Source organism: Polyodon spathula, chromosome 14, assembly GCF_017654505.1.
Source record: "Polyodon spathula isolate WHYD16114869_AA chromosome 14, ASM1765450v1, whole genome shotgun sequence".
Lineage (NCBI taxonomy): Eukaryota > Metazoa > Chordata > Actinopteri > Acipenseriformes > Polyodontidae > Polyodon > Polyodon spathula.
This window is the reverse complement of record NC_054547.1, coordinates 24,230,223-24,258,086: the sequence shown is the minus strand read 5'-3', so window position 1 is coordinate 24,258,086 and position 27,864 is coordinate 24,230,223. Positions and strand designations below refer to the sequence as shown.

The 27,864-nt window shown below is 39.2% G+C and overlaps 1 protein-coding gene across 1 annotated transcript; it reads left to right on the top strand.

Moving 5' to 3' along the window:
• Nucleotides 1-12,283: 12,283 nt before the first annotated feature.
• On the top strand, nucleotides 12,284-26,449 carry LOC121326352 (serine--pyruvate aminotransferase-like). Its single transcript, XM_041269587.1, has 11 exons — nucleotides 12,284-12,721; nucleotides 14,857-15,049; nucleotides 15,488-15,552; nucleotides 16,156-16,256; nucleotides 16,500-16,570; nucleotides 17,308-17,392; nucleotides 17,920-18,015; nucleotides 21,170-21,239; nucleotides 23,488-23,583; nucleotides 24,568-24,696; nucleotides 25,769-26,449. Exons 1-11 carry the CDS (start codon nucleotides 12,464-12,466, stop codon nucleotides 25,874-25,876), a joined length of 1,272 nt encoding a protein of 423 aa, XP_041125521.1. The 5' UTR covers nucleotides 12,284-12,463; the 3' UTR covers nucleotides 25,877-26,449.
• The last annotated feature ends 1,415 nt before the right edge of the window (nucleotides 26,450-27,864 follow it).

The following is a 27,864-nucleotide window of genomic DNA, read 5'->3' as shown; positions in this document are numbered from 1 at the left end:
CTCTCCAACAAAAACGCAGTGTCGCAAGAGTGTGGATGACGTAATTCCAAACTGTCGCACAGGATCGGACACCCGGCTTTTACACACCTGATCGTCTCCTCCTGCTTTTGCAACTCGTTGAATACCAGCTTCCTCTGTTGAGCTGGGGTTGCCTTGTGCCATGTAGGAGGAGCTGAACTGAGACCAAGACCTCCTTTTCCATGCTAAACTTGCTCCAGAATATCTCCAATTCGAAGGACAGCCTTAGCATCTTCCACAGCTTTCTTTGCCGCCCATTTTCTTCCAGTTTTCAACACAGGTGCTGCTTCCCTTATGCATTTGTCATGTGACTCTACTAATGTAATTTCAAGTCAGACTTTGGCGCACTTAAACTCCTCGGTTAGAGCAGAGATTGGTAGCTGCAGTATTAAGAATTTATTACAGTAGTAACGTTTACATTTTAGTTTTATTAAAATTTCGTTTGAATACTTTCAGGTAACAGAAGCGTGTGTTCATCACAAAAACAAGGTAAGTGATCTGCAGTATGTTAACGGAAATGACTACTGGTTTGTCCAGTTTAAGCAGTGATGAAGCTGGTGCACTGTCAGTTGAAATTACCTTTAGAAATCAATTAAAATAGATGGTGGGGCACTTCAGTTTAAAGTATCTAGATATCATACAGCAGATTGGGGAGCCACGTGGCACTTTCTACCATGAGACAGGTTATAAGGAGAGGTGGCCATGTCTACCCCTTTCTTTCTCGTTATAAGACACAACACAAAAAGTGTGGTCTAGTAACTATGGCTCCCAACTAATGTGCTATAATAGGGGGATGTTGGAAAATTGTATTTGAAATATATCCAAAGTCAAAGTTTCAGGACAAAAATAAGTGTTGCACATGCTTGAAAAGTTAGTAAGCACTGTAAGCAACAATCTATGGAGAAACAGTAGAAAATAGTACACAACACACACATGATATTAAACTGGTATGAAATTAATTTTGAAACTGTTGACCATATACATCTTTTTAAGCCAACTCGCTATATTTGAATAACATCTCTCAAATCAAGTGGTAGAATGTCACATGATGGAACTATGTGTAGTTTGCTCAGTACCCTAGTGTTTGCATGTTCCATAAGAAACTTTGTATGTCTTTGCAGCTTACCAATTACTTCAGCAGCAGACTGTATGGAGTTTTTTAAAACCCCAAAAGAACATAAGAACATAAGAACATAAGAAATTGAAGGATCCCAGGGTGTCAGCTTCAACAACATTACTAGGGAGTTGATTCCAGACCCTCACAATTCTCTGTGTAAAAAAGTGTCTCCTATTTTCTGTTCTGAATGCCCCTTTTTCTAAACTCCATTTGTGACCCCTGGTCCTTGTTTCTTTTTTCAGGCTGAAAAAGTCCCTTGGGTCGACACTGTCAATACCTTTTAGAATTTTGAATGCTTGAATTAGGTCGCCACGTAGTCTTCTTTGTTCAAGACTGAACAGATTCAATTCTTTTAGCCTGTCTGCATATGACATGCCTTTTAAGCCCGGAATAATTCTGGTCGCTCTTCTTTGCACTCTTTCTAGAGCAGCAATATATTTTTTATAGCGAGGTGACCAGAACTGAACACAATATTCAAGATGAGGTCTTACTAGTGCATTGTACAGTTTTAACATTACTTCCCTTGATTTAAATTCAACACTTTTCACAATGTATCCGAGCATCTTGTTAGCCTTTTTTATAGCCCCACAGGGTCCCCCACATTGTCTAGATGAAGACATTTCTGAGTCAACAAAAACTCCTAGGTCTTTTTCATAGATTCCTTCTCCAATTTCAATATCTCCCATATGATATTTATAATGTACATTTTTATTTCCTGCGTGCAGTACCTTACACTTTTCTCTATTAAATGTCATTTGCCATGTGTCTGCCCAGTTCTGAATCTTGTCTAGATCATTTTGAATGACCTTTGCTGCTGCAACAGTGTTTGCCACTCCTCCTACTTTTGTGTCGTCTGCAAATTTAACAAGTTTGCTTACTATACCAGAATCTAAATCATTAATGTAGATTAGGAATAGCAGAGGACCTAATACTGATCCCTGTGGTACACCACTGGTTACCACACTCCATTCTGAGGTTTTTCCTCTAATCAGTACTTTCTGTTTTCTACATGTTAACCACTCCCTAATCCATGTACATGTGTTTCCTTGAATCCCAACTGCGTTCAGTTTGAGAATTAATCTTTTGTGCAGGACTTTGTCAAAAGCTTTCTGGAAATCTAAATAAACCATGTCATATGCTTTGCAATTATCCATTATGGATGTTGCATCCTCAAAAAAATCAAGCAAGTTAGTTAGGCACGATCTCCCTTTCCTAAAACCATGTTGACTGTCTCCCAGTACCCTGTTACCATATAGGTAATTTTCCATTTTGGATCTTATTATAGTTTCCATAAGTTTGCATATAATAGAAGTCAGGCTTACTGGTCTGTAGTTACCTGGTTCAGTTTTGTTTCCCTTTTTGTGGATCGGTATTACGTTTGCAATTTTCCAGTCTGTCGGTACCACCCCTGTGTCAAGAGACTGTTGCATGATCTTGGTTAGCGGTTTGTAAATTACTTCTTTCATTTCTTTGAGTACTACTGGGAGGATCTCATCCGGCCCAGGGGATTTGTTTATTTTAAGAGCTCCTAGTCCCTTTAACACTTCTGCCTCAGTTATGCTAAAGTTATTTAAAACTGGATAGGAACTGGATGACATGTGGGGCATGTTGTCAGTATCTTCCTTTGTAAAAACTTGTGAAAAGTAATCATTTAACATATTTGCTATTTTTTTTTCTTCCTCTACGATTTTGCCATTTGTATCTCTTAAACATTTAATCTCCTCTTTGAATGTTCTCTTGCTGTTGTAATATTGGAAAAACATTTTGGAATTGGTTTTAGCTCCCTTAGCAATGTTCATTTCTATTTCTCTCTTGGCCTTTCTAACTTCCTTTTTGACTTGCGTTTGCAGTTCTGTGTACTCTTTCTGCGTACTTTCTTTTTGGTCCTTTTTTAATGCTCTGTAAAGTGCCTTTTTTCGCTGAATATTTTTTTTAATTGATCTATTAAACCATTTTGGCAATTTAGTTTTACATTTAGATTTGTCTACTTTAGGGATATAATTGTTTTGCGCCTCTAGTACTACATTTTTGAAGAACAACCATCCTTCTTCTGTGGGTGTTTTCTCTATTTTACTCCAATCTACTTCTGTTAGTCTCTGTTTCATACCTTCATAGTTTGCTTTTCTAAAATTGTAAACCTTAGCTTTAGTCTTTACTTTTGGGGATTTAAAAAACACTTCAAATGAGACCATGTTGTGGTCTGAGTTTGCCAGTGGTTCTCTGACCTCTGTTTTAGTTATTCTATCTTCGTTATTTGAAAAGACTAAATCAAGGCATGCCTCCCCTCTAGTCGGTGCCTTGACAAATTGTGTTAGGAAGCAGTCATTTGTCATTTCCACCATTTCTATTTCATCCTTCGCGCTACCCACCGGGTTTTCCCATTTTATTTGGGGGAAGTTGAAATCCCCCATTAGTATGGCTTCTCCTTTGCTACACACATTTCTAATGTCATTGTATAACAGATTATTTTGCTCACCGTCTGAATCTGGCGGTCTATAGCATGCTCCTATTATTATGCCTTTTGAATTTTTGTCTGTTATTCTGACCCATATTGATTCGGTTTTATTTTCTTTGTCCAGGTTTAACACCTGGGCTTCAAGACTGTTTCTTATGTATAGCACTACCCCTCCTCCTCTTCTGTCCTGCCTGTCTTTCCTATACAGTGTATACCCACAAATATTATATTCGTCCCCATCACTCTCAGACAACCACGTTTCTGTAACACCTATCACATCATAGTTACCTGTTAGTGCAGTAGCTTCAAGTTCTAGAATTTTGTTTCTGATACTTCTAGCATTTAGATAAATACATTTAATGGTTGTCTTACCTGAGTTGTTGTTCTTGTTTTGATGCGGTCTCCCTTCTGTTTTTTTGTTGATTTCTCCCCCTTCCTTTCTAGTTTAAATGCTTCCGAACCTGCTCGAGGATCTTTTCTCCGAGTAGACTAGTTCCCTTGTTATTTAAATGCAGTCCATCCCGTCTATACAGATAGTCCTCGTTGTAGAATGTGGTCCAATGATCAAGATAGGTGAAGCCTTCCCGTGTGCACCACGTCTTCAGCCATGCGTTTTTGATTAATTATTTCCAGCTGTCCATATGGTCCTTTGCAAGGTGCCGGTAGTATACCAGAAAATACCACAGTTTTGGTTTTCTCTTTTAATTTCCTTCCTAGCTCTCTGAATTTGTTTTGCAGGGATTTTGGTCTGTCTCTTCCAATGTTGTTTGTACCGATGTGGACGACTACTACCGGGTCGTCTCCTGTTCGTTCTAGGAGCCTGTCCACGTTTTCAGTGATGTGCTTGACCGAGGCTCCCAGAAGGCAGCACACTGTTGTAGTAAGGGGGTCCAAACTGCGAATTGAACTTGCTGTGTTTCTCAATATGGAGTCCCCAACAATCATGACCTCCCTTCTTTTTGCTGTCTGGTCACCACTGTCAATAGGGTCCTGGATGTTGTTCCTTTCATTCTCTTGTTGTTGGTTCTGCTCATCAAAATTCTGAAGTGACTCAAATCTGTTGGTTGTTTTGATTTCTGGTGGTTGTGTTTGACGAAGTTTCTTTTTTTCCCTGCTTCTGCCTACCTGAACCCAGCTGTTCTGACCTTCTATCTCCCTGGTGGCTTTCAGTCTGTTAGGGGTGATGTAGACTTCCATGAATTGTGGGTGTGCCCGTTCCTCAAGATCCTGTTGCTGTCTCACTTCTTCCAGCTCCATTTCTAGCATACTTACTAGTTTATGCAAATCCTGGATCGCGCGGCACTTTACGCACACTTGGTTTAGCTCCGCTGGGTTTTCTCGGATTTCCCACATCAAGCAGGTGTCACAGATTACTGGCTTGAAGACCATGTTGAGGTTTTTTTTTTTTTGAAGTTTAGTTTCTTCTGCAGCCGTCAACCTGCTTTCAAACTGCTTCGAAACTGCTCTGTACTTTTCCACGCCTGTACTTCTCCCACTCACTGTCGCTGAAAAGTAATGACTAAAGCTAAGGTTTACAATTTTAGAAAAGCAAACTATGAAGGTATGAAACAGAGACTAACAGAAGTAGATTGGAGTAAAATAGAGAAAACACCCACAGAAGAAGGATGGTTGTTCTTCAAAAATGTAGTACTAGAGGCACAAAACAATTACATCCCTAAAGTAGACAAATCTAAATGTAAAACTAAATTGCCAAAATGCTTTAATACATCAATTAAAAAAAATATTCAGCGAAAAAAGGCACTTTACAGAGCATTAAAAAAGGACCAAAAAGAAAGTACGCAGAAGGAGTACACAGAACTGCAAACGCAAGTCAAAAAGGAAGTTAGAAAGGCCAAGAGAGAAATAGAAATGAACATTGCTAAGGGAGCTAAAACCAATTCCAAAATGTTTTTCCAATATTACAACAGCAAGAGAACATTCAAAGAGGAGATTAAATGTTTAAGAGATACAAATGGCAAAATCGTAGATGAAGAAAAAAAATAGCAAATATATTAAATGATTACTTTTCATAAGTTTTTACAAAGGAAGATACTGACAACATGCCCCACATGTCATCCAGTTCCTATCCAGTTTTAAATAACTTTAGCATAACTGAGGCAGAAGTGTTAAAGGGACTAGGAGCTCTTAAAATAAACAAATCCCCTGGGCCGGATGAGATCCTCCCAGTAGTACTCAAAGAAATGAAAGAAGTAATTTACAAACCGCTAACCAAGATCATGCAGCAGTCTCTTGACACAGGGGTTGTACCGACAGACTGGAAAATTGCAAACGTAATACCGATCCACAAAAAGGGAAACAAAACTGAACCAGGTAACTACAGACCAGTAAGCCTGACTTCTATTATATGCAAACTTATGGAAACTATAATAAGATCCAAAATGGAAAATTACCTATATGGTAACAGGGTCCTGGGAGACAGTCAACATGGTTTTAGGAAAGGGAGATCGTGCCTAACTAACTTGCTTGATTTTTTTTGAGGATGCAACATCCATAATGGATAATTGCAAAGCATATGACATGGTTTATTTAGAATTCCAGAAAGCTTTTGACAAAGTCCCGCATAAAAGATTAATTCTCAAACTGAACGCAGCTGGGATTCAAGGAAACACATGTACATGGATTAGGGAGTGGTTAACATGTAGAAAACAGAAAGTACTTATTAGAGGTCACCTCTATAAAAAAGATATTGCTTCTCTAGAAAGAGTGCAAAGAAGAGCGACCAGAATTATTCTGGGCTTAAAAGGCAAGTCATATGCAGACAGGCTGAAAGAATTGAATCTGTTCAGTCTTGAACAAAGAAGACTAATCTAATTCAAGCATTCAAAATTCTAAAAGGTATTGACAGTGTCGACCCAAGGGACTTTTTCAGCCTGAAAAAAGAAACAAGGACCAGGGGTCACAAATGGAGATTAGACAAAGGGGCATCCAGAACAGAAAATAGGAGGTACTTTTTACACAGAGAATTGTGAGGGTGTGGAATCAACTCCCCAGTAATGTTGTTGAAGCTGACACCCTGGGATCCTTCAAGAAGCTGCTTGATGAGATTTTGGGATCAATAAGCTACTAACAACCAAACGAGCAAGATGGGCCGAATGGCCTCCTCTCATTTGTAAACTTTCTTATGTTCTTATGTTCTTATGAGAAGTGTTTGCTACTCTTTTCAGGGGGAAATCGGCTATCTCACGTCAAAGTTCTCCCCAAATCCACCAGGAGAAATGCTTCTTGTACAGCAGAGGGAATCATGATGTCTTGACGCTATAGAATTATATAGCATATAGCTGTAGCCTGTAGGCATTGCTGGTTTATTTAAATATTAAGTCCGTGGCTGCTTGCCTATATGTAAAATTGTTGTGTTACGCTGGGGCCGTATGTATGGAGGGTGCATTAAAGCTACTAAAACAGAGCACAATTCTGGTCTCTGATGCTCTACTAGAACAATTAAAAAAAACAAAAAAAAAACAAGGATGTTTTTACATCCGTTTAACAAAAACATAAGAGAATTGTGACTTTTAGACTGAAGATTTGCAGTTTCCCTATAGCACAACATCTACAAATCAATTGTGTGTCAGATTATGTGTATTTCTATTATTAACTTGCATAGACCAAGCATCAATGTTGTGTGAGGGCAAGAGAACAGCAGCAGTGGATAACAAAAATAAACATAAACAAGCTTGTACACTACGAGCCCAGTTTCTATCTGCCCTCTCAGGTTGTGACCTCTCCCCTGTTATTCCAACGGCTCTCTGGACATGGATTTCTTAGTAAATAGTTTGTAGGTTAACCATTAATCAACCAAGTGGCTTATTTCCAGTATGCAGGAGTTTCACAGCTACTACTAACAGATGTGTGTGTGTGTGTGTGTGTGTGTGTGCGTGTGTGTGTGTGTGTGTGTGTGTGTGTGTGTGTGCCTCTGTGCATACCAGTAAGCTGACTGAAGACCAAGGAAACATCTTTTGTAGAATTCTTTGGGAAATCCTTTGGGGCCCAGGGTCTCTAATTTTCTTCAGTTTGTGTTACTTGTGGAACTAAATGGGAAGTGTAGATAGTCAAAAGGCGAGCCAGAATTTCAATAGCCTTTCATACATTACAGGATGTGATACATACATCCCCCATTTTCACTTCCTACTTTCAGGACGGGCTGAGGATGTACAGTAGGCATGTCTTGCTTGAACCCAGATGGATTTGAGTCTGCTCACGTAGAGGCAATTTGTGAACCTCCATTATCAGTGCCACACAGCCGTTGCCATGGAAACAGGAAGCACAAACATGCTCAGCTACATCAATGGTGAAGAAGAGAAGCATTGCTCCAGATACGAGAGATTAGAGACTGTGTGGATTGATATTGCTTTCATTATATAATCTTTTTTTCTTGTCAGTTTCACTCCTGCCCATCTTATTTACACAATAAATGACCCCTTATACCACAGCCATTATTACAACTTTGTATCTCATTTAAAATGAATAATTCTGGCTAGTTCATGATTGATCATGTTTTTTTTTTTTTTATACATCTACACCATTGTTAGTTAGGGGCTATGCATGCTCATACAGGACTAAAGCTAGCTTAAGTTACTATAAACTAACTTTAACGCAATACGAATCTTTAGAGCAAACTAACCCAACGGCAGCTTTGGTCGGATCTGTACGTGTAAACTCAATAATAGGGTTACATGTTTTAAGGCAGGAGGTTAACTTAAAAGCAAAGCTGTTTAGAGGCAGTAGCTGTTATCAGGGTTGAGGGTGGAGAATTAACACACTTTTGATCCGGTCACAAAATTAGTTCAGTAAACAGGAACATATTGTCCCTGAGCTGTAATAATGTTGCAAGTGGTAGAGCACAGACAGTTTGTGCAGTGGCTGAAATCCTTGTTGGGTGGATATGCTGTCTAGCTATTTAAAAAGCTTGCATCTGACATTGTATTTCATACTACCTACTATAATCAAGTTAAGCAGCAGGTTAATTCACTATTATAGATGCATTTGACTTTGTTCAAATGAGGGGTAGCACCAAATAGTAATAAAAGTGACAGACGTGTGCACAACTAACCATATTCCACTTCTGTTTATGCTAAGATAAAGGTAATTGAAGATTTACTGACAAACCCACATTCATTCTGTTTTGTGATTTCATCACAATAATTATGACACAACTTTTAATCTTTAATGTAAAATCAATCACTGTAATAATGTCTTTGTGTTTTTAAAGTTTCTACTAATAGCGAACTAGCAATGTCAATATTTTAATTGTATTTAGCTGTTTGAATTTAAACAGAAAGCAATTGTGAAGTGTGTGGTTTTAGATGGACGGAAGTGCAGTTGTGGTTGCAATATTTGACAGCTAGTCTACCTAGTTCACTATCCAGCTGGTTCAAATCAGGCTTGATTCTGGTAGTTTGGCGACATGCTTACAATTTAACAGCTACTGTAAGCAGCAGTATTAAACATTAAACTGGTTTCTAATCCAGGGATTCCCAAACTGGGGTCTGCAAGATAGTTTCAGAGGGGCCACAGCACATACACAAATTCTCTCAAATATGACCCTGTCCCATATGATCCCCAGACCAGGGGATCAATTAATTTACATAATGCTGCAGTTAGGTGCTTGGAGTTATTTCAAATGTGACATTGACATCAGCTCGCGCCTGCAATAACAGTATGTACCATTATACAACAAAGTGGGGTGACTGTAAGAGAACAGACTAGGCAATTATACCAATGCATTTCATAACATCAATCTCTTTTTATTTAAAATAAATAAATAGTAGTTCTTAGTATATTTTCTTCCCCTGTGTAAATACAATAACCGATACCACTCCTGTTTACCTTTACAGGCAGGCTTATGTTGCATTTGTAGTCAGACAGTGAACAACAGTATAGTAATTATGGAGTAGCTTCTCAAAAGTCCAAGAAATGACACTGAACATAATGAAAACAGTAGTACTTATGCTGGTGCAAACGAGCAACCTCTGTCACTAAAGGTATTAAAATCTACATTTCTGGTGGGGGTCTTCAGTCTGGTTGCCTAATGTCACAGGGGGGCTTGAGCCAAAGTTTGGGAACCCCTGTTCTAATTGATATCCATACATGTTGCAAGCAAGCAGTTGGAAATGTAGTTTTTAAATAAGTATTTAATTAATATCTTTTCAATGTTAGTTTTGAGTAATAAAATGCATGTTCACATGAAAAGGTTCCATTTCCTTAACCACAGCACTAAGCACCATGTTAATATCTCCTCTACTGAATATTACAATATTGATGAAGGAAAGGGACTGTAATCGTATTTAGATGAGGTTTTGTAATCTAGAACTGTCTGTATGGATTGCAAACCCATTAAATATGATCTAGTATCAAAAGCTTCAGGTTCAAATGAAAATGGCCTAATTGAAATGCATTCTTAAAGCATTCTTCGTAAACACTTTCCTTCAAACATCTGTCAATGCATTTCGATGTGCGTCTGTGTGCTCCCTGTCCTTGACATCCTTTCTAGTAGTTTAATCATTGTACAACTTTGAAATAAAAATGAATGACCACTCCTGTTTGAGCATTTGGGATTATAATCAGAAATTTTAATACCAATACCTTTATTGTATTTTGTTTATGGGATTTTTGCAGATGTTCTGATTTACTGATGACCCCGCTGCCTCCTCCTCTCTCAAGTGTGAACTTCAGTGTATCAGTGTACCTTGTTTCTGTAATATAAACCATTTCTTTGGTTAACAACCTTTTCTTTTTACCATTCAAATACCTCAATTCATATTATTCATATAAAAATGGGAAACAGCAAGGATTTTTTAAATACAACTTTAAATAAAATAAAAGTTTTGCTTCAGGCAGATTTTGCTTTGAAAAGGTGACCAAATGCTTTTCTGTCTACCAGAACCGTATCTTGCTGTGATGAAATTTTCCATCAGTTGCTGATATTGTAAGTTTTGCTGCTCATGGAATACCAGTCTGTGAAGGCATGTCCACTGCACTAGTGAATCTCTTCGTCAATGTGGGTTAACCAATCAGATTCACTGGGAGTGTAGACGCCTCTCTGATGGAGAGGTAATGACTGCAAAACAAGTAAATAGGCTTGAAGACAAATCAATAGAGCGGTTGAGCTCTTTCACAACAGCAAAGGCCAGAGCCGGCTCTTGTTTCAGGGGAGACTGGATCTTATTAATGATTATACTGTCCTGTGCCCTTTGAAAACCAACTAGGTGAAACTTTCAAAGCTTGTCTAAAGGAATTCATATAACATGATATAGAACTTTTTAAGAGACTAACAATTAAAAACATTTCAGTCACTACATACATTTAAAGAGTTATTAAAAAATAAACACAATAGGAACACAGATGAGTCCAGCTCTTTTGCATAGTGGTTAAGACTCTTGCTTGTGGTGTGTGGTCGATGGTTTGTGCCTAAGTATCACAACAATCGGAAAAAGTGGTACTCTAGTTCAGTGGTTCCCAAACTTTTTCAATGTAGGGAGCACCTTGGTGTTTAGATTTTCCCACGGACCACTTGCCATGCATTCTTTCACAACGGCATTTTGAAACTAATTTGTAGGCTTATATGCATACGTAAATGTACAAAGTAAAATATTTCTATAACGTACCTAACTTAACAAGATCCCTGGGCTTGGATCTTCGCTATTTTGTACATTCAAAGTTGCTGAAAGCAAAGTTCCCATTTATTTTGTTTAAAAAACAATGCCTGTTGCTTTGGGTTGTCCTCGGGTCAGCAAATATAAATACCAGTACTGGTGTCCACAACATTTCTAACGCAGCGTATTGCCCTCACTGAGTCGACAGCTTAGGTACATATAAAAAAACACCAGAATACGAAGATGAGGTGGGTGGGAAGCAATTGGGAAAAGGTGATTATTGGAGAGCATTTTCCAGAAGTAGTGTTAAAAGAATTTCCTTTTGGCATATTGTCTTGTGAGATATTAAACCTGCTGAATAAACCCATATAATAACATGGAGCTGAACTAGATCATACAGTTCACAAGTAATTCATTATTTTAATTATTTTAGAAAGGCTTTGTTTATTTCAGTAGAGGTAAAACTATTTAAACCACCTTGCTTAACTTATTAAGCTGCAATTTAGGTAATTTCCTTATTGTTCTTATGGCTTTCTTAATTACTGTCATTTTCAGTTTAAACCATAAAAACACCTTGTACTATTTATACATACTACCTGCTTTCCTTCAGCACATACATTGCAACGCAAACCTCAATTTACCCTTTTTATAATACTCAGTAAAGAACGTAATTGGGAACCACTGCTCTAGATACACATACAAATGGAAGTGTATTTGTGGAAGTGGAACCCCAAATGGAAGTGGAACCCTAACTCCAGTCTGCCCTCTTAAGCATTGCGTTGTTGAATACTTCCCCCTGTAACTTTACAGTGAGCTCTGAAATACTCAATTCCATTGTGCAGCACTGTCCATACCCTGCAACTTGATAATGAGCACTGCAAAGGAAACTAGAGAGAAGAAATGAGTGGTAAACATGTTTTGAATCAGTTAATGATTTATAAGTATGTGTGAGCTTGGAATTAGTTTTTTGTATGTTTGCTTCAAGTTGATAAGTTAATTTGTAGGGGTTTTCTACTTTGTCATACTTGGATATCTCCTATTGACACAGTAGAAGCGATATAAGCAAGGTTAATATTTCTTTATTTACCGTGACCCCAGTCTAAAAAGGTCACAGCAAAAGGGTATGTTTTTGTTTCAATTAGGGATTGGAGGTTAGGGACCCTTTTATTTAAATTCTTGTCTTTTCAGTTATTTTTTATACAACCGGTCTGCAGTCTGGGAGTTAGCACACAGTGAAGCCACAGACAGGAGCAATTATTAAGCATGCAGAGGGCTTTGATTTGCAGAGGTGCTCTTTTTGCACAGCAGGTGACCCTGCCTACTCGGATTTCATCTGTTCTGGTGCCTCGCTCCTATCGTGCCATGTCCTCCCTTACTGTCCCAGCACCTGCCTCTCTACTCCTGCCCCTGAAAGTCCCCTACCGTCTCATGTTGGGACCTGGACCCTCCAATGTCCCTCCGCGCATCCTGTCTGCAGGAGGGAGACCCATAATTGGACACATGCACAAGGAAATGTTTGAGGTAAGGAAATAGAAGAGCTTATTGCTTACACTATAGATAGTGCCCATCCTTCAATGTTAAAGTCCCTTAAATGATTTATAGAAATGTATCTTCAAAATGATGAATGAATGAGAATATTCCATTTTTATTATCTTGCATGGGTAAAATTATTGTGTATTGAATGGTATTGGACTACATTTCCAATTGCTGGCATTAATGATTAATCTGTAAGTAACTACAGTACTTGAGGACTTGATCAATCAATAGTATACATGGTTGGAACACTGCAATTTTAAAAGAATAGTCTACAAATAATAGTCTTACATTAAAGAATTCAAACATTTCTTAGGGCCTGTCTATTTGCAGTAGAGCGTGTGGCTTAGGTGTAGTTCTAAAACTTGCTGCATCTAAATTTAAGGACACATTGGAAATTAGGTGAAGATTGACTTAGGATAGAGGGAAGGAGACACTTTTTCACAGAGAGGGGTGAGAGGAAGGACTGGGCTAACTACTCATGTTGCTGAAACATTCATTTGGATCCTTTAAGAGCTAACTTTAGTTTTCTGAGATCAATCAGCTACTAGGAACCAGACAAGCTTAGTTTGGCCGAATGGCCTCCTCTCATTCATACCTTTTATTATATTCTTATGTAATGTGAGGGCTTTGCCAGGGTTAAAATGACAAACACAAGCAAGAATGTTTTTATTCTACAATTTCTGAAAATTCCTTGGTTATTACCCCTGGAAGGAAGGTAGTGGTCCAGTGATTACAGTGGTCTCATGACCTGCTTCAGAGTAAAGGGACTAAGAATGAGGCAGTGCTGTTTAGAGGTTATCTAAAGAACCTGGAAGGAGGCAGTGTGGTTTAGTGGTTAAAGGCAAGGTCCTGGGGATAAGACAGTGTTCTTTCATGAGTAGAACTGAGCATGTGAAAGCAGGAAGAGAGACTTCAAAGAAGATCATGTTGCTAGCGAATAATACTGAAGAACGGGGAGGAAGGCAGTATGGTGGAGTATCATGGTTAGAGTTCATGTAAAAGGAAGGAGTTAGACCTAAAGGATTGATTGGTGGCTAACACTTCAATCTTGAATGCAGAAGACACCTCCCTTAACCTTCACCCAGCTTCAAACATGCAGCTACATTCAGGTGACTGGAGGTGCTAGACAATTTTACGTAGAACTATTTTTGTGCTTTCTTTTCTAAAATATGATATTTATTCTTATTTCCTCTTTATTATTTGTAGTATTATTAATCTTTATCACATTTAGCTGTTAACGATGGCCACTTCCTATATCTAAGAGATAGCTAGAGATAAACAGGAATAGGAGTAAATCCACACATTGGCTTCTTAGTATATCTTTTTGTAATATAAAAACATCACAAAGCTACTATAGTTCTAATGATATTTGTATGCTTAAAAGAACATTTAGTTTAGTTTATTCACATGCATGCACGTTCACCTTAGCATATCAATCGAATATTAATTACTGCTTGGTAACACTTTTGGACCAAAGATTCCTCATTTGTTTATTTCTCCTCTTTACCACATATACCATATACTTGCAAAAAAAGAGTTCCCTACCTAACCAGGTAGATTTTTGCTGTATAATTTGCATAATTTGCATTACATTTGTATAATTTGCATTACTTCTTCTATTAAAAGCACTGCCGCAGCAGCAGGCTTATACTGGTGAGATCACAAGGAAACAGAACATGCATGAGGAATACACATGGAGTACTCTAGATATTCTACCAATGAGGAATCTGTTTAGCAGTGCAGCATCATTCATTCTGCCATTGGATTTGAATGAATGCAAGATAAGTCTCCAAAATTAGATCTGGTAACATTTGCACCAAGTATACAAATGTTATCTGATGCAAGATTTCTCAACACTAGTATATACAGCTATATGATTTTCACATATTGCATACAAGATATGACCAACATTTTTTTTTTAGCTATTATTTCATCTGATTTGGAGCCTCCTATGAGCTGTGGCATGCAATACCTGTTTAATTGGAACTTCTAATATATGATCGATTTTCATAAAAGTAGGTTGAATGAAGTCACAATCTATGCAGTTATCAATCTGTCTCATGTACTGAACAATAATTTGTGTCTAGCAGCTGATTGTGTACAGTGTTTATTTCTTGTAGATAATGGATGACATTAAAAAGGGAATCCAGTATGCCTTCCAAACAAAGAATGAGCTGACAATGGCGATCAGCGGCTCTGGCCATGCTGCCATGGAGGCTGCGTTGTATAACGCAGTGGAGCGCGGGGAGACCGTCCTGATCGCAGTCAACGGCATCTGGGGAGAGAGAGCAGCGGACATCTCAGAGAGAATGGGTACACTGCATTGTACTCCTACCACACCTTCACCCAGTCATCCAAATTCCAACTAAATACACGCACCTCACATGAACAACAGCTTAATTCTGACATCATCGACCCTGTTTTAACCACTCATATTTTACCAATGCAATATTTCTAGTATTGACAATCTTTATGTAAAAATAACTACTCATGGAGTAGGTGTACATTTAGAATGAGAACAGACAGTGTCTGCGTTTGCTTATTTATAAAACAGCATTTAAAATCAGTCACCCAAACCAGTAACAGATATAGCCACTGGAATACAGGACCCGTGTTAATGGTTTAGTATGCTGTGCTATTATGAAATAGAAATAAACACTCACCTGATACTTACCCAGTCACTGAACTGTCTTGCAAAACAAAAAAAACACTGTGTGCATCTGAGGAACCTTGTTTATCTGGTTTCCACAGGTGCAGATGCTAAAAGACTAGTCAAACCACCTGGCGAATGTTTCACCCTCCAAGAAATTGAACAGGTAAAGTTTTATTGTACGTTATCTACATTTTGCCTGTATGTATACGTTTGTAATAACTTGATTAAATTAAAAACTAATTCCACAAGCCAGCTTGAGTACATACAGCAACAGCCTCACTCTCCGCCAAAGCTCAAGAACTCTCTGAATTCTGAACTGCTCCCAGCAGTGCACGGATAGTTCTATACAAGTAGTGTTTAGTGACACTACACATTCAGTTGTTCCATGAAAGAACAGTGTTACATTTGTATTTTTAAAAGCACATTCTAGTTATTAAATCAAGTTTCCATTTAATGTAACCTTTCTGTCAACTGTTTTAGAAAAGATTGCAAGTGAATTCTCATGTTTCATCATGAAACACTCTGTAAAGTGTTATGAATCGGTCCCTCAATATCAACTCTAAAAAACTGTTTAAAAAAAACTGCAGCTACTGTGAGGCAAAACTGTTAATTTTATAAAAGCGATTAAATGTATGACTTGTGTATTGTTTAATAAACTGCAGAATTTCAATGCCTTTGAGATTTTAAAACGCACATATCCTTGATTAACATCCTGTGTACTGACAGTGTAACTGCAACTTGTTTACTATGTGTCTTCTTGCTCCAGGCCTTGTCAAAACACAAGCCAGTGTTGTTCTTCATCACGCATGGAGAGTCTTCGACTGGAATAGCGCATCCCCTAGACGGACTAGGAGCCCTGTGTCACAAGTGAGTTGGCTTGGATGAAAAAAACATTTATGAATTAATTTGGCCCAGCCTTGAGTTATACCAGATGTATTGGGAGACAGAATGGCCTAGTGGTGAGGGTTTGTGACAGGGAAGGTTATGTGACCCAGCGATCAGTTGGGCTGATGGCTTGCCTTGGGTTTAAATTTAAGGATAAAGATTCTGTGCTGCTTGAACCCCTGGCTCAGCTAAGGCTTGACTTTTGTTTCTTCTATTCTCTCCCAGGTATAACTGTTTACTTCTAGTAGATTCCGTGGCTTCTCTGGGTGGAGCCCCCATATATATGGACAGACAAGGTATGCCAGCTTCACTGCCTGCCCACCTGCCCATTGTGGTGTCCGAAAACCTGGAATGCTTTATCTACAGTTATTATGCAGATATAGTTTCTTACCAAAAAGATCGAATAAGTAGCCTTTATTTAAAAATAAATAAGCAAATAAATAAAATAAAAAATTAAATAATGTGGAGCACATTAAGTAAGCGGGCTTCCTCCTTTGAATGAAATATTTCCTTGGCAGAGTTTGCAAATTGAATTTTTCTCCTGCTTGGTACATAAATTCCACCCAATGCTTTGCTGGATGCCATTGTTATGCAATCACAAGACAGAACTTGATGATCAGGAACGACACTTCATTGTTACAATCAAACAGACACACGTCTTTCTTGCGACTGCTGACAAATCGAGCTGGCTCAATTTACGATCAATTTATGCCCCAGTCCATAACGTAATAGCAGTGCTGTACTACTGCATTTGTTTTAAAACAGAACATAACAGCCATGTCAACATCAACAACAGCAGAATGTGGCCTTTTAACATTAATAACTGTATTGAATAATAGATTTGAAGGTTCAGGGTAAATTGAATATGTTTATATTGAATGAGGTCAAAATAAATTGATAGCATTTCCAGATTGACCTTTTTACATTAATTTTTTTTTATATATATTTTTTAATTACCGGTATTTTTACATTTTTATCACATATATTAAGTTTTAATCATTCACAGTTGACTCTCTCTTTTCCACCCCTGCAGAGATTGACATTCTCTACTCTGGATCTCAGAAGGTCCTAAACGCTCCCCCTGGTACAGCTCCTATCTCCTTCAGCGAGAGGGCAAAGTAAGGAGGGTCAGGGAGGGGCTCTACAGCTTTTTAGAATGCCATCGTCACACTCTGAGTTTAACATAATGACCAGCAAAGCAACATCGAAATACAATGATTGCTATAAATATATTTCTTTGCAATTGTAAATTATATGTATGAACTTTGCTCTTCAGGAAACATATTTCAGGGTACCAATGATTCCAAGGGTTTTGGGGGGGGCGTGTTTTTTGCGTACATTATTAATGAGTCATTTAGCAGCAACTTAGAGACCAGGGGGTGAACTATGCATCACAACTGCTGCTGCAGACTCACTTACAATAGGTTTCAATACAAAGTAACAGACTCCATTAAACAACACATTTGCAGATGCAAGGACTCTCAATTTATTAATTGACATTACTAGATGAGTTTATTTACAAAAAAGGATGAAGGGAGCTGCATAAAAAATAAAATAAAAATTGTATTTATACTAAAAGCACTTTCTGGGCCTGTTGGCTTTTTTTTCGGTTGAAAAACATCTTCTGCTCTTATCTCCTCTCCAGACAGAAGATCTTTAGTAGGAAAACGAAGCCCGTTTCATTCTATCTGGACATGGGCTGGCTGGCCAATTACTGGGGCTGTGATGGAAAACCCCGTGTGTAAGATTTGAAATCTTTATTTATTTTCATAGCTGTCTTTGCACAGATGTAGGCAATGCAAACTCTTATGCATTTGTATCTGTACTGCTAACTTAGCATTGCTACAAAATACTGTCACATAAATTGGTAGTGGGAAAAATACTTTTGTTTATGAGGAACTGTCACAGAGACGGCCGAAGTGGGCGGCGTCAGAACCAGGAAAAGGAATGAAATACAAAAAAAACACAGGACGGATAAAATGAAATGATGATGGCGCTGGCTTGCGCCGGTTTATTGTAAAATAAAAGGTTTAAACAAACACGAAAACACAGGACACGGCACTTCGCGCCAAAATAAACAGACAAACAAAACGAATAGACATGGACAAAACACAGAGTGGACGAACGCTACACAAACAATTGAAATCTATATTTACACTTACCTATCTCTATCTCTATCTCTATCTCTATCTCTATCTCTCTCTATCTCCCGTTCTCCACTCTCGAACACCCAACCCCGAGTATGTGACAACGTGCATCTATATATACTGTTGTGCTGGGATTCAATTACCAATTAATTATTCACTTGAATCCCAGCACGTGAATTAAAACGTGCAATTCCCTGTGCTCACATATTACTACATTTTACTTGCACGTGAAGTGCTGTGCAATCCTCGTGCCTAAATACACATATACATTTTTAAACATTCGTGTTACACAGACCCGTTTATATCCCGTGTACCAATGTCTATACACCAACATTTAAACACACCACACGCAACACATAACAGATAATATACACAGGGGCGGGCACTTTGTCACAGGAACTTACAAAAGCCTGTCTGTGTCTCATATGGGTTCCCTTTCAATTCGAAGATGACTGCCAAACCATACTTTTGGTATTTGCTTGCTTGTCAGGAATTTGCTGATTACTTTATGTCAAAGTTGCCGATAGGCCCCTCCATGGAGTAACGTCCTCCAATTGTCACTGCACAGAGATCTCAGTCTCTTTTGCCTTTCACGAACAGATAGGTAAGGTGAGTATAATACTAACCTCTTCCAGTTGTGTGATTAACTCTTTTAAAGATCTTTCCATCAAATTTTCTGGAGTTTCCTTGCAATTTATTGCTGGAAGTAGGCTTGCCACTTCAGAAACTTGGCAGCTGAATGCTGAGCTAACGTTAACGTTACGAAGACTGAGCTAAAGCCTCGATGCCTCAGTGACTTGGTGCCCTTGGTGTTCAAGTGCTTTCCAACATTGGTGGCTTCGTGCCTCGGTGCTCCATAGCCTCTGTACCTCGATGCTTTGGCATCACAGTGCCTCGAAAGCTACACTCCTCGACGTTTCAATGCCTCAAGGCCTTTTGAGCCCTGTGCAGTGGCGCCTTTGGTGCCATGCTGCCCCAGAGTCTCGGTACCTCAGTGCTTCGACACCCTCAGTGCCTCGAGAACAATATGCCTCAGCGTTTCGATACTTCAAGGTCTTTTAAGCCTTGTGCTCCAGTACCCTAAGACCCTTGGGTCCCTGGTGCTCAATAGACTCAGTACCTTGACACCCTCGGTGCCTCGAAGACCTGTCATCTCAGCACTCAATGACTATGATGCTCCACAGCTCCTTACAGCGGTGTCCTCTGTGTTTTTCAGCACCCTTAACCCCAGTACCCTGGAGCCACGGTTCATCAACGCCCTCAGTCCAAAATTACATATTGCACCAGTAAACTAGATCCCCTCGAAGGTTTCGGTGCCTTTGTGTTTATAGCCTCGAATTCTTTAGTACTTTGTACTTTTGACTCCTCGACGCTTCAAATGCTTGGCCATAGATCATGCCTCTGCTGCCTTGGCAGACAAGACATTCTGTTCTATTTGCGCCAGATCCAAGGAGAAAACCTTGCAAAACAGAATAGCGCAACAGTTCACAGGCACCCTTGCGGCTAGCCTGGGACAGCCGTCTTCAGCAAACACCCAGCTTCAGCACCCCAGTGTCTCCAAGAGCGCGGCCGAACTTGCCTCCATGGAAGGCGAAGAGGCGATAGGGCTGGCACAGTTCCCTCCGGTGGACTCCACCATAGCGGCCCTAGTGCAAGCCCCCACAGTAGGAGGTCTGTCTACAGATCCTGTATGCCCTAATGGCCAATGCAGAATCATGGAAGCCCACCTGAAAAAGGCTTACACGGCCAAAGTGCAGGTGACTCGCCTTGCTGACACAGGAGGCCTCTTGATGGCCTACCTGAATGGCATGTTGCTCTCTCTTACCCTTTCCGAGCCTCTAGCTTCAGAGCTACGCGCAGTCTTGGGCACTTCGCATTTGCTGTACATGACTTTCTTGAAGAGTATCGTTACCAAAATACACAGAGGGAAACATGGGTTTTTTGTTTCTAAGACCTAGGTATACTCAATAACAAGCTTCAGAAAGACTGATTTGATTACTACACAGCTTATTATTGCTGTGAGACATCACGGAAGACAGGGAGTTTTTTCGGTTCTCAGACACTGAAATTAGAATGCTCCGGCGGCAAAGGGTTAAATTCCCTCTGCCCTCAATGGCCATTGAGATGCTATGTGGATAGAATGGCATCTGCGCACTCTAAACCGAGGTGTGGCTACGTCATGGACCCTCTTTAGAGGTGCCTCGTTGACCGATATTTGTAATATGGCTGGCTGGGCTACTCCACATATATTTGCCAGGTACTACCGACTGAATGTCGTAGATTCCTCTATGCCTTCAATAGGTTGCATGTTCACACCACCAACACTAGATGGCGGTAGCGAAATGTTCCTCATGTGCTGTCTGCTCATACTCTCATGCGACGGCTTTGGTATACTTTCCCAAAGTATGATTTGGCGGTCATCTTCGAATTGAAAGGGAACGAAAGGTTACGGATGTTATTCCGGTTCCCTGAAAGAGAAGATGACTGCCAACCTTGTGAGGTAGCATCACTCTCAATCGCGTGTTCAATGCAAAAGAGACTGATATCGCCACCACTAGCTATTTATTGCCTTGGGAGGTGGGATCGAGGGTGCTACTCCACGGAGGGGCCTATCGGCAGCTTTGATATAAAATGCTCAACAAATACCTGACAAGCAGGCATATCCCAAAAGTATTGGGTTGTTGGTCGTCTTCTCTTTCAGGGAACTGGGGTTACATCCGTAACCTATTGTTTCTTGTTGTCTTGCAGGTATCACCACACTGGACCTGTCTCTGGATTATTTTCCCTCAGGGAGAGCCTCGCCATTCTAGCAGAGCAGGTGGGGGTGCTGATCAGCAGCCAGCTCAACTTAAGGCCTGGTTCAAAGGAAATACTTTCAGAAGCTGTTACAAATAAACACTTAGGGGTAGATATACTAAAGTATGGCACCTGTCGTAATAGTTGCAAACCAGTTGCAAATGAGTCGTAAGTCTAGGGGGAAATGTATTAAACAAGCACAGTGTTTTTTTTTTAGGGAATGCTTTGCTGCAGCAGTTTTTCTTTGCTGTTCAACATTAGATGATTGTCCAATTATGGGCATTCCTGCATACATTCGCAAAAAGGGGGCAGAGATAGTGCGAATGGGGGTTCCTAAATATTATAATGAGATGTACTAAAGCTGCAGACAACTGCGACAAACTTTTGAAAGCACGTTTTAAACAACTGTTGCTGATATTTCCAAGTCCACTTTTTCTCATGTATTGCCAATTGTGCTCAATGCACTTTCACTAACTTCAGCGTGTACTACAAGCCTTGAAAACAAATTTCTATGACATTTCTGGTTTTCCCAGCGTGTTGGGAGCAATACACTGCACAGATGTGCCACTAACCCTCATTCTGAGCTTCTGTATAGGATCATGATCTATTGTGTGTTGATTGTCTAGGCGACTAAGTAGGCCAAGTTAAAAATAATAATAATTAAAATAAAATAAAACCCCCTAAATTCATTTCGTTTCAATTTAAAATAATCTTTTATTTGCATTTTACACCAATGTGTGCAATGCAGCAGCAGCAGTGCAATTTTGTTTTTAAACCCAAAACCTTATCATACTTTGCAACTTTTTGAAACTGTTCAGCGGGATGCTTGTCTCCGGGGGGGAGAGGGGTGGTGTTCATATGCATCATACACATGGGAGGAGCCATAAGCAAAAACGCTCATCATATAATAGATGTATCCCTCCAACTCAACATGACACGACCATCATGACAGTAAAAAGAGACACAATGAAGCGTTCTTAGTTTGTATAAGTTAGAGATCAGCAGATGTGTCAGCCGCACGAAGAGCACAGCGTGTGGTTTTTACCAATTCTACTGTGCAGAATATCTATCTATCTATCTATCTATCTATCTATCTATATATATATATATATATATATATATATATATATATATATATATATATATATATATATATGTGTAAATATCGGGGACATTTGCTAGGAAATCGGGACTGTCCCGACCATATAGGGACTGTTGGCATGTATGCCTTATGTCGGACAAACATGTCTGGTTTAGCGAGGGGCTACTGTTTATGAATAGCTTTCTTGGGGTGAAGGGGCACAACCATAGAATCGGATGGGATTAAAGTGACTTTCATTTTATATATATATTAAATAGGTAAAATGAAGACAGAACAGAATGCATTGTAAAGATGATGTTTACATTTAACAAAAACAATATCATTTTGATTCTTGCACCCTTGCATGTATAGACGTGATCCTTGAGGTACGCTCTGCTGCAGCAAACCACAACTCAACTCCCGCTATTTATCTGAATAATGTCGCTCGACTCTCACAATGCATGCTAGAAATCTTGTTAACAAGACACAACAAATATTTAACAGTATATTGCAGCTCTTTTCGCTAACATATTGTAATAACCACAGTCTTTGTACTTGGGTTTCTTTTTAGATTCTTAGAAGGAACAGACAGACCACTGATGCAGGTGCAACGCTCCGTGGAGCTTTTTAATGCCCTCCGTGACTCACTAACGGTCCCTGTATAGGCCAGGACCACACCACCAAAACAAGAAAACCCATTAAAAACACTCGGCGGGGGACCTCAGGAGAAGGGGGGGTGAACACCCATCTATAGCCAGTCCCACCGCCAAGCACCCACACACACCCACACTCACACACAACATCCGCTACGGCTCTCCCATCCCGTAAACTCTACCAGAGCCTCCCCATAGCTAACTATCACCCCCACCCCCTAGATGACGTAACCCGTGCACCTTACAATAACAGCAAATAATAACAGTGATGCAACAGCAATAACAGAGTCCCTCTGGAGCGCTAGCGCCCGTGACTCAACCTCCGGGCCGGACTGTTGCAATATTTTTTCTTATTACTTATGACTATATATATATATATATATATATATATATATATATATATATATATATATATATATATATATATATATATATATAAAACAGAAAAAAAATGCTGTAGGCTTATTTGTCAGCACTGCCCTCTTGTGGTTCTTTGCTGTCAGTGACTGCTTGATTTTTTTACTGCACCGATCTAGGGCCTAGAGAACTATTGGAAGCACCATCAGGAAATGGCCCTCTATTTTCATCAGGGACTTGAGAAATTGGGACTTAAACTCTTTGTGAAGGACAAGGTAAGTAGAGTGGAGAACCTGGTTTGTAACAAATTATGTTGATCACATGTACAAGGCATACAATTATAACAGGGTACATTCAAAATGAATTACTTCAGAACTCAGGAAATGCATAAGATATTTAAAGTGTTACCGTAAGATTTTGTTGTTGCTAGTGCTCATCCTCCCTCAGATAACTAACAGATAAAGAGGGGTTTGGCAACATATTTCAAATGCCTATATGTAGTACATAAATGTGATGCTGCCACGAATAAGCCATTCTGAAGAACAGTTTTTAATGCAGTATTTTACCCCTGACCTCCCTGAATATATTTTATGCGCTAGTCATTGAAGAAGGAAGAGCAATTTATACACCTTACACATTCGTGGCTACCTTGGTGTTACACCCTATTGACAGTGTTATGACGGGTATTGCCTCTGATCCCCAGCCCTCTGTATATGTGGTGTAGAGCTTATAACTCTGATCAGTCTTGTATTCTATTCTGTAGTTGCACTAGGTAAGCACCCTTTGATATTTGTGATATACTTCTGCTTGGCCCCTTCTGAACCCTAGCTGTTGATTTCCTGATCCATCTCTTTATACCTTCCATAGATTCTGAGATAAAGAGAGCATTTCCACCCACAAAACACAGCGGCCTTCTGCATTTTTCCTGCACTCCAACCCTGAAATAAATACCAAGAAAGCAAAAATACAAAAACAGATATACTGGGGTTCTATTACTATAAAACAGAATTGTCTGTCACTAATAAATACCAAACATCCCCTAAACACTATTTGCTGCATAAGCCATTTGGCTTAAGCATCATTTTCATTGCTCACCCATCAATATGTAGCTGAAATGTTACACTAAAAGAGCCCTTCTAGAGTTTAGAAAAGGAAGGGAAACTGCACCTTTAGGCAGAAACATTGTGACGTTAAACTCACCAAAACCGAATGATTATTAGATGCTACAATGAGTTTCGATATCTCTGCTTCCCTGCCAGAATGTGAGACTCCCGACAGTGACCACTATTGCAGTGCCTGAGGGCTATGACTGGAGAGACATCACAGCATACATCATGAAAAACTACAGCATGGAGATCACCGGGGGGCTCGGCCCATCGGTAGGGATGGTGAGTATGGGGGACATTTCAGGCAAGCGTCAGGAATATTTAGTTTTGGGGCCTGAGCAAGGAGGGATTTCGGTGAAGAAGCCAGTATAAAGATGACCACTAGGGGTGCACCAGTAATTTCTTCCTCTGAAAGCTCTGACAGAGAAATTACTGGCGCACTCCAGTACCCTTGCATCAATACACTGCTGGATATGGAAACACTTGGAGATTGCTTTTAATCAATCCACACAGGAATAAGAATTTTTTTTAATGGTCTTGGCACTAACTCAATGCCAGTAGGCTAAGACAAAATGTACTGCTTTCTGCAAAATGTAACTATTCATGGTAAGGTGTGCTGTATAAGATGCAAGAAGTGTCAATTGATTCCCTTCCCATTTTTGGAAGGGCAGCTGAAATAAATCTGGTTTGCCTCTTTAAAGTGAATGTGGTTGACACCCTTTCTCCTGACCTCTTGTACCTCTTCCAAAGATCATTTTAAAAAGTCTGCAAGATGGCTTAACCTGCCGTTCATCTTGTCCACTAATGTTTCATAGCATCACTAACTCTGAACGTCTCTAAAGTTAACTACTGAAATACTTGACTGTGTAGAAGCAATAAGCAGTGAGCACAGGTCATAGGGACATTAAACAAGTGCTTAATATTTATATGCAGTACATCATATATTATTTACCCTTATACAACCCAGAAACCCATATTCTTTACCCTTATACAAGTTTACCATGGTATTTTTGCACCTTTACCATGTTTTTTCCATGGTAATACCATGCATTAAGCATAATTTACCCTGGTTTACTGTGTTAATTAATATGTTTTACCATACCTCACTGTTCTTTACATTGATTTGCCATTGCTTTACCATGCTTTCAGTATGCTTTATTATGCTTTGCTATACTTTGATAAACTTTTATAAGGGTATTTCCATAAATAGTGCCATTTTTAAGTATAAATCAATGCATTTATGAAACATTCTTTCTAAATTAGATCTGTATAATTGCAGCCCTACAGTGTGCAAGTCAAGTAGTTGAGGTGGAGGTTGCAGAGTTTATGAGTGCCCTGTTTGTTTCCCTTGCAGGTGTTGCGGGTTGGACTGATGGGATACAACTGCACAAAGGCCAACGCTGACCTGGTGCTGCAGGCGCTGGGAGATGCACTGCAGCACTGCCACAAGAGCAAAGTGTAGCAGCCTGGAAAAGCCGCACTGACTCAATAAAGACAGTATTGGATACTGGGCATGGAGCTATGTCTGTCCTGTCTTCTAGTAACATTATAATGGACAGATGCCTGGCTCCAATTTTAAATTGACTTGCACGTTTCACAAGACATTGTTCATCTTTTTTTTTTTTGGGGGGGGGTTATCTTTGCAAACAATACAATCTAAAGAATTCTATGATTTGTATTGGATTTACTGTGTCATTTACTGCAATAATATTCAACTGACAGATGCAGTTTAACCTGACCAACACATCTATTAATATTAAAAGTAATGTAATGTGGCCTCTGAGTCCATTGAATTGAATGGAACAGTTCAGAGACGAATGTCTTACCATTCAACTCAATGGGCTGAGATACCAAATCATTACAGTGGTGCCTGAAGAACTGTGCATGCTCAGATGGAAGTGTACCTATGGAACGTTTTTTATATCATGTTGAAACTGAATGTTTGGCTTTGGAACAGTTATGTAGAGTGGTTGTTTTGCTGACTGTTCAGAATAAATACCTATGGAACCTTTTTGGCTAAAAGCCTTATAAATGACCAGTGGATGTTGAGCGTTTGGACTGTACTGTGCTCCAATTATTTCCAGACAGACTAGAAAGGTAGTCAAACAAGTGTACATACTACATTATTAAGGGGATTACCTTCTACATAATACTACCAATTGTCCTTGCAATCTTTTCGCAACCCACTAACTAATTTTAATAAATGAGACACTTCAGCTAAAATTAGTTATTATGACTGAAGAACCATTGGTTGGCCAACCTTGGCCTAGAAAAAAAAGAAAGAACTGAATCTATTTAGCCCAAAACAAAGACGAATTACTGGGGACATCATTTAAGTCTAAAATTTTAAAATGAGTTGACATATTTAACCCTAACCAATACTTTAAACACAGCACAGAAACCATACATACATAATGTAGTATGCACAGAAATCAGGACCAGAGGAAACAGTTAGAAATTAAGTGGAGACAGACTTAGGACAGAGGGAAGGAGACACAAAGAATGGCGAGGGTTTGGAATGAACTACCTAGTCATGTTGAGACCAAATCACTTGGATCCTTAAAGACTTCACAGTTCTGAGACAATCAGCTGCTAGGAACCAGATGAGCTTAGATAAGCCGAATAGTCTCCTTCTCTGATGTTCATCCTTGTGCCGGGCAAAGCAAACTATGGTGTCTGTGCAGACACAACAGTTCCACAAGCTGGCAACTCCACGCTATAAATAACTGAAGGGTGTTGATGATCCCAGAATACATCTTAAATGTCATCTACAAACAAATTTAAGAACTTCTTGTTCCTCATTGTTAGAAATATGCGCTCAAGCTCTGATTCGATTCTGATCTCATTCTGAAGCCAGATCGGAGCAGGATCGGAACTTTAGCTAAAACTGAGCTCAGGATCAGCACTGAGCCTTTTAGTAAAACCAAATACATCACAAGAGAAGCCTAGATCCAGGATAAGATCCCTTTAGTACAACCGGCCCCATAATATATATCAACAGTGTGTAGAGAAGAGTATAGACAAAGCGTTAGCAATGACTTGGTTAATCACATTCTGACATAGTGACTCTCCAGATAGATGGAACAATGTCAGTGTGATATACAGATTAAATGTGTGTGACATACGTCTTCCACTATATAATAACTTGTAACATAATTTACAGTACCCATCTTTTAATCCTTTAAAACCATCTACTCTTATGATAATAACATCTAAATGTGTTGTAGACTTTCACATAATTGATTATACAGTACTGTAGTTTTCCAGTAGATAAGATTTTCAGAATGTGTTATTTAAATAAAAGCAATGAGAGTGTGGATGTTTAAAGATTTATGCATTTTATTTTGTATTTTTTTCACAAAAATATTTTGTTGAGCACTTCATATTATTGTCACTTATTTATGCATTCGAGACAGTGGAATGTACTTTAGCAATTAATGCATACTGACA

What these genes read in the sequence shown, in the direction of transcription:
- LOC121326352 (XM_041269587.1), top strand. Translation starts at nt 12,464, where the DNA reads ATGCAGAGGGCTTTGATTTGCAGAGGTGCTCTTTTTGCACAGCAGGTG. An exon ending in TCCTTCAGCGAGAGGGCAAA is followed by an intron (nt 17,393 to 17,919) that starts GTAAGGAGGGTC and finishes TCTCCTCTCCAG; the next exon opens with ACAGAAGATCTTTAGTAGGA. An exon ending in TCGCCATTCTAGCAGAGCAG is followed by an intron (nt 21,240 to 23,487) that starts GTGGGGGTGCTG and finishes GCACCGATCTAG; the next exon opens with GGCCTAGAGAACTATTGGAA.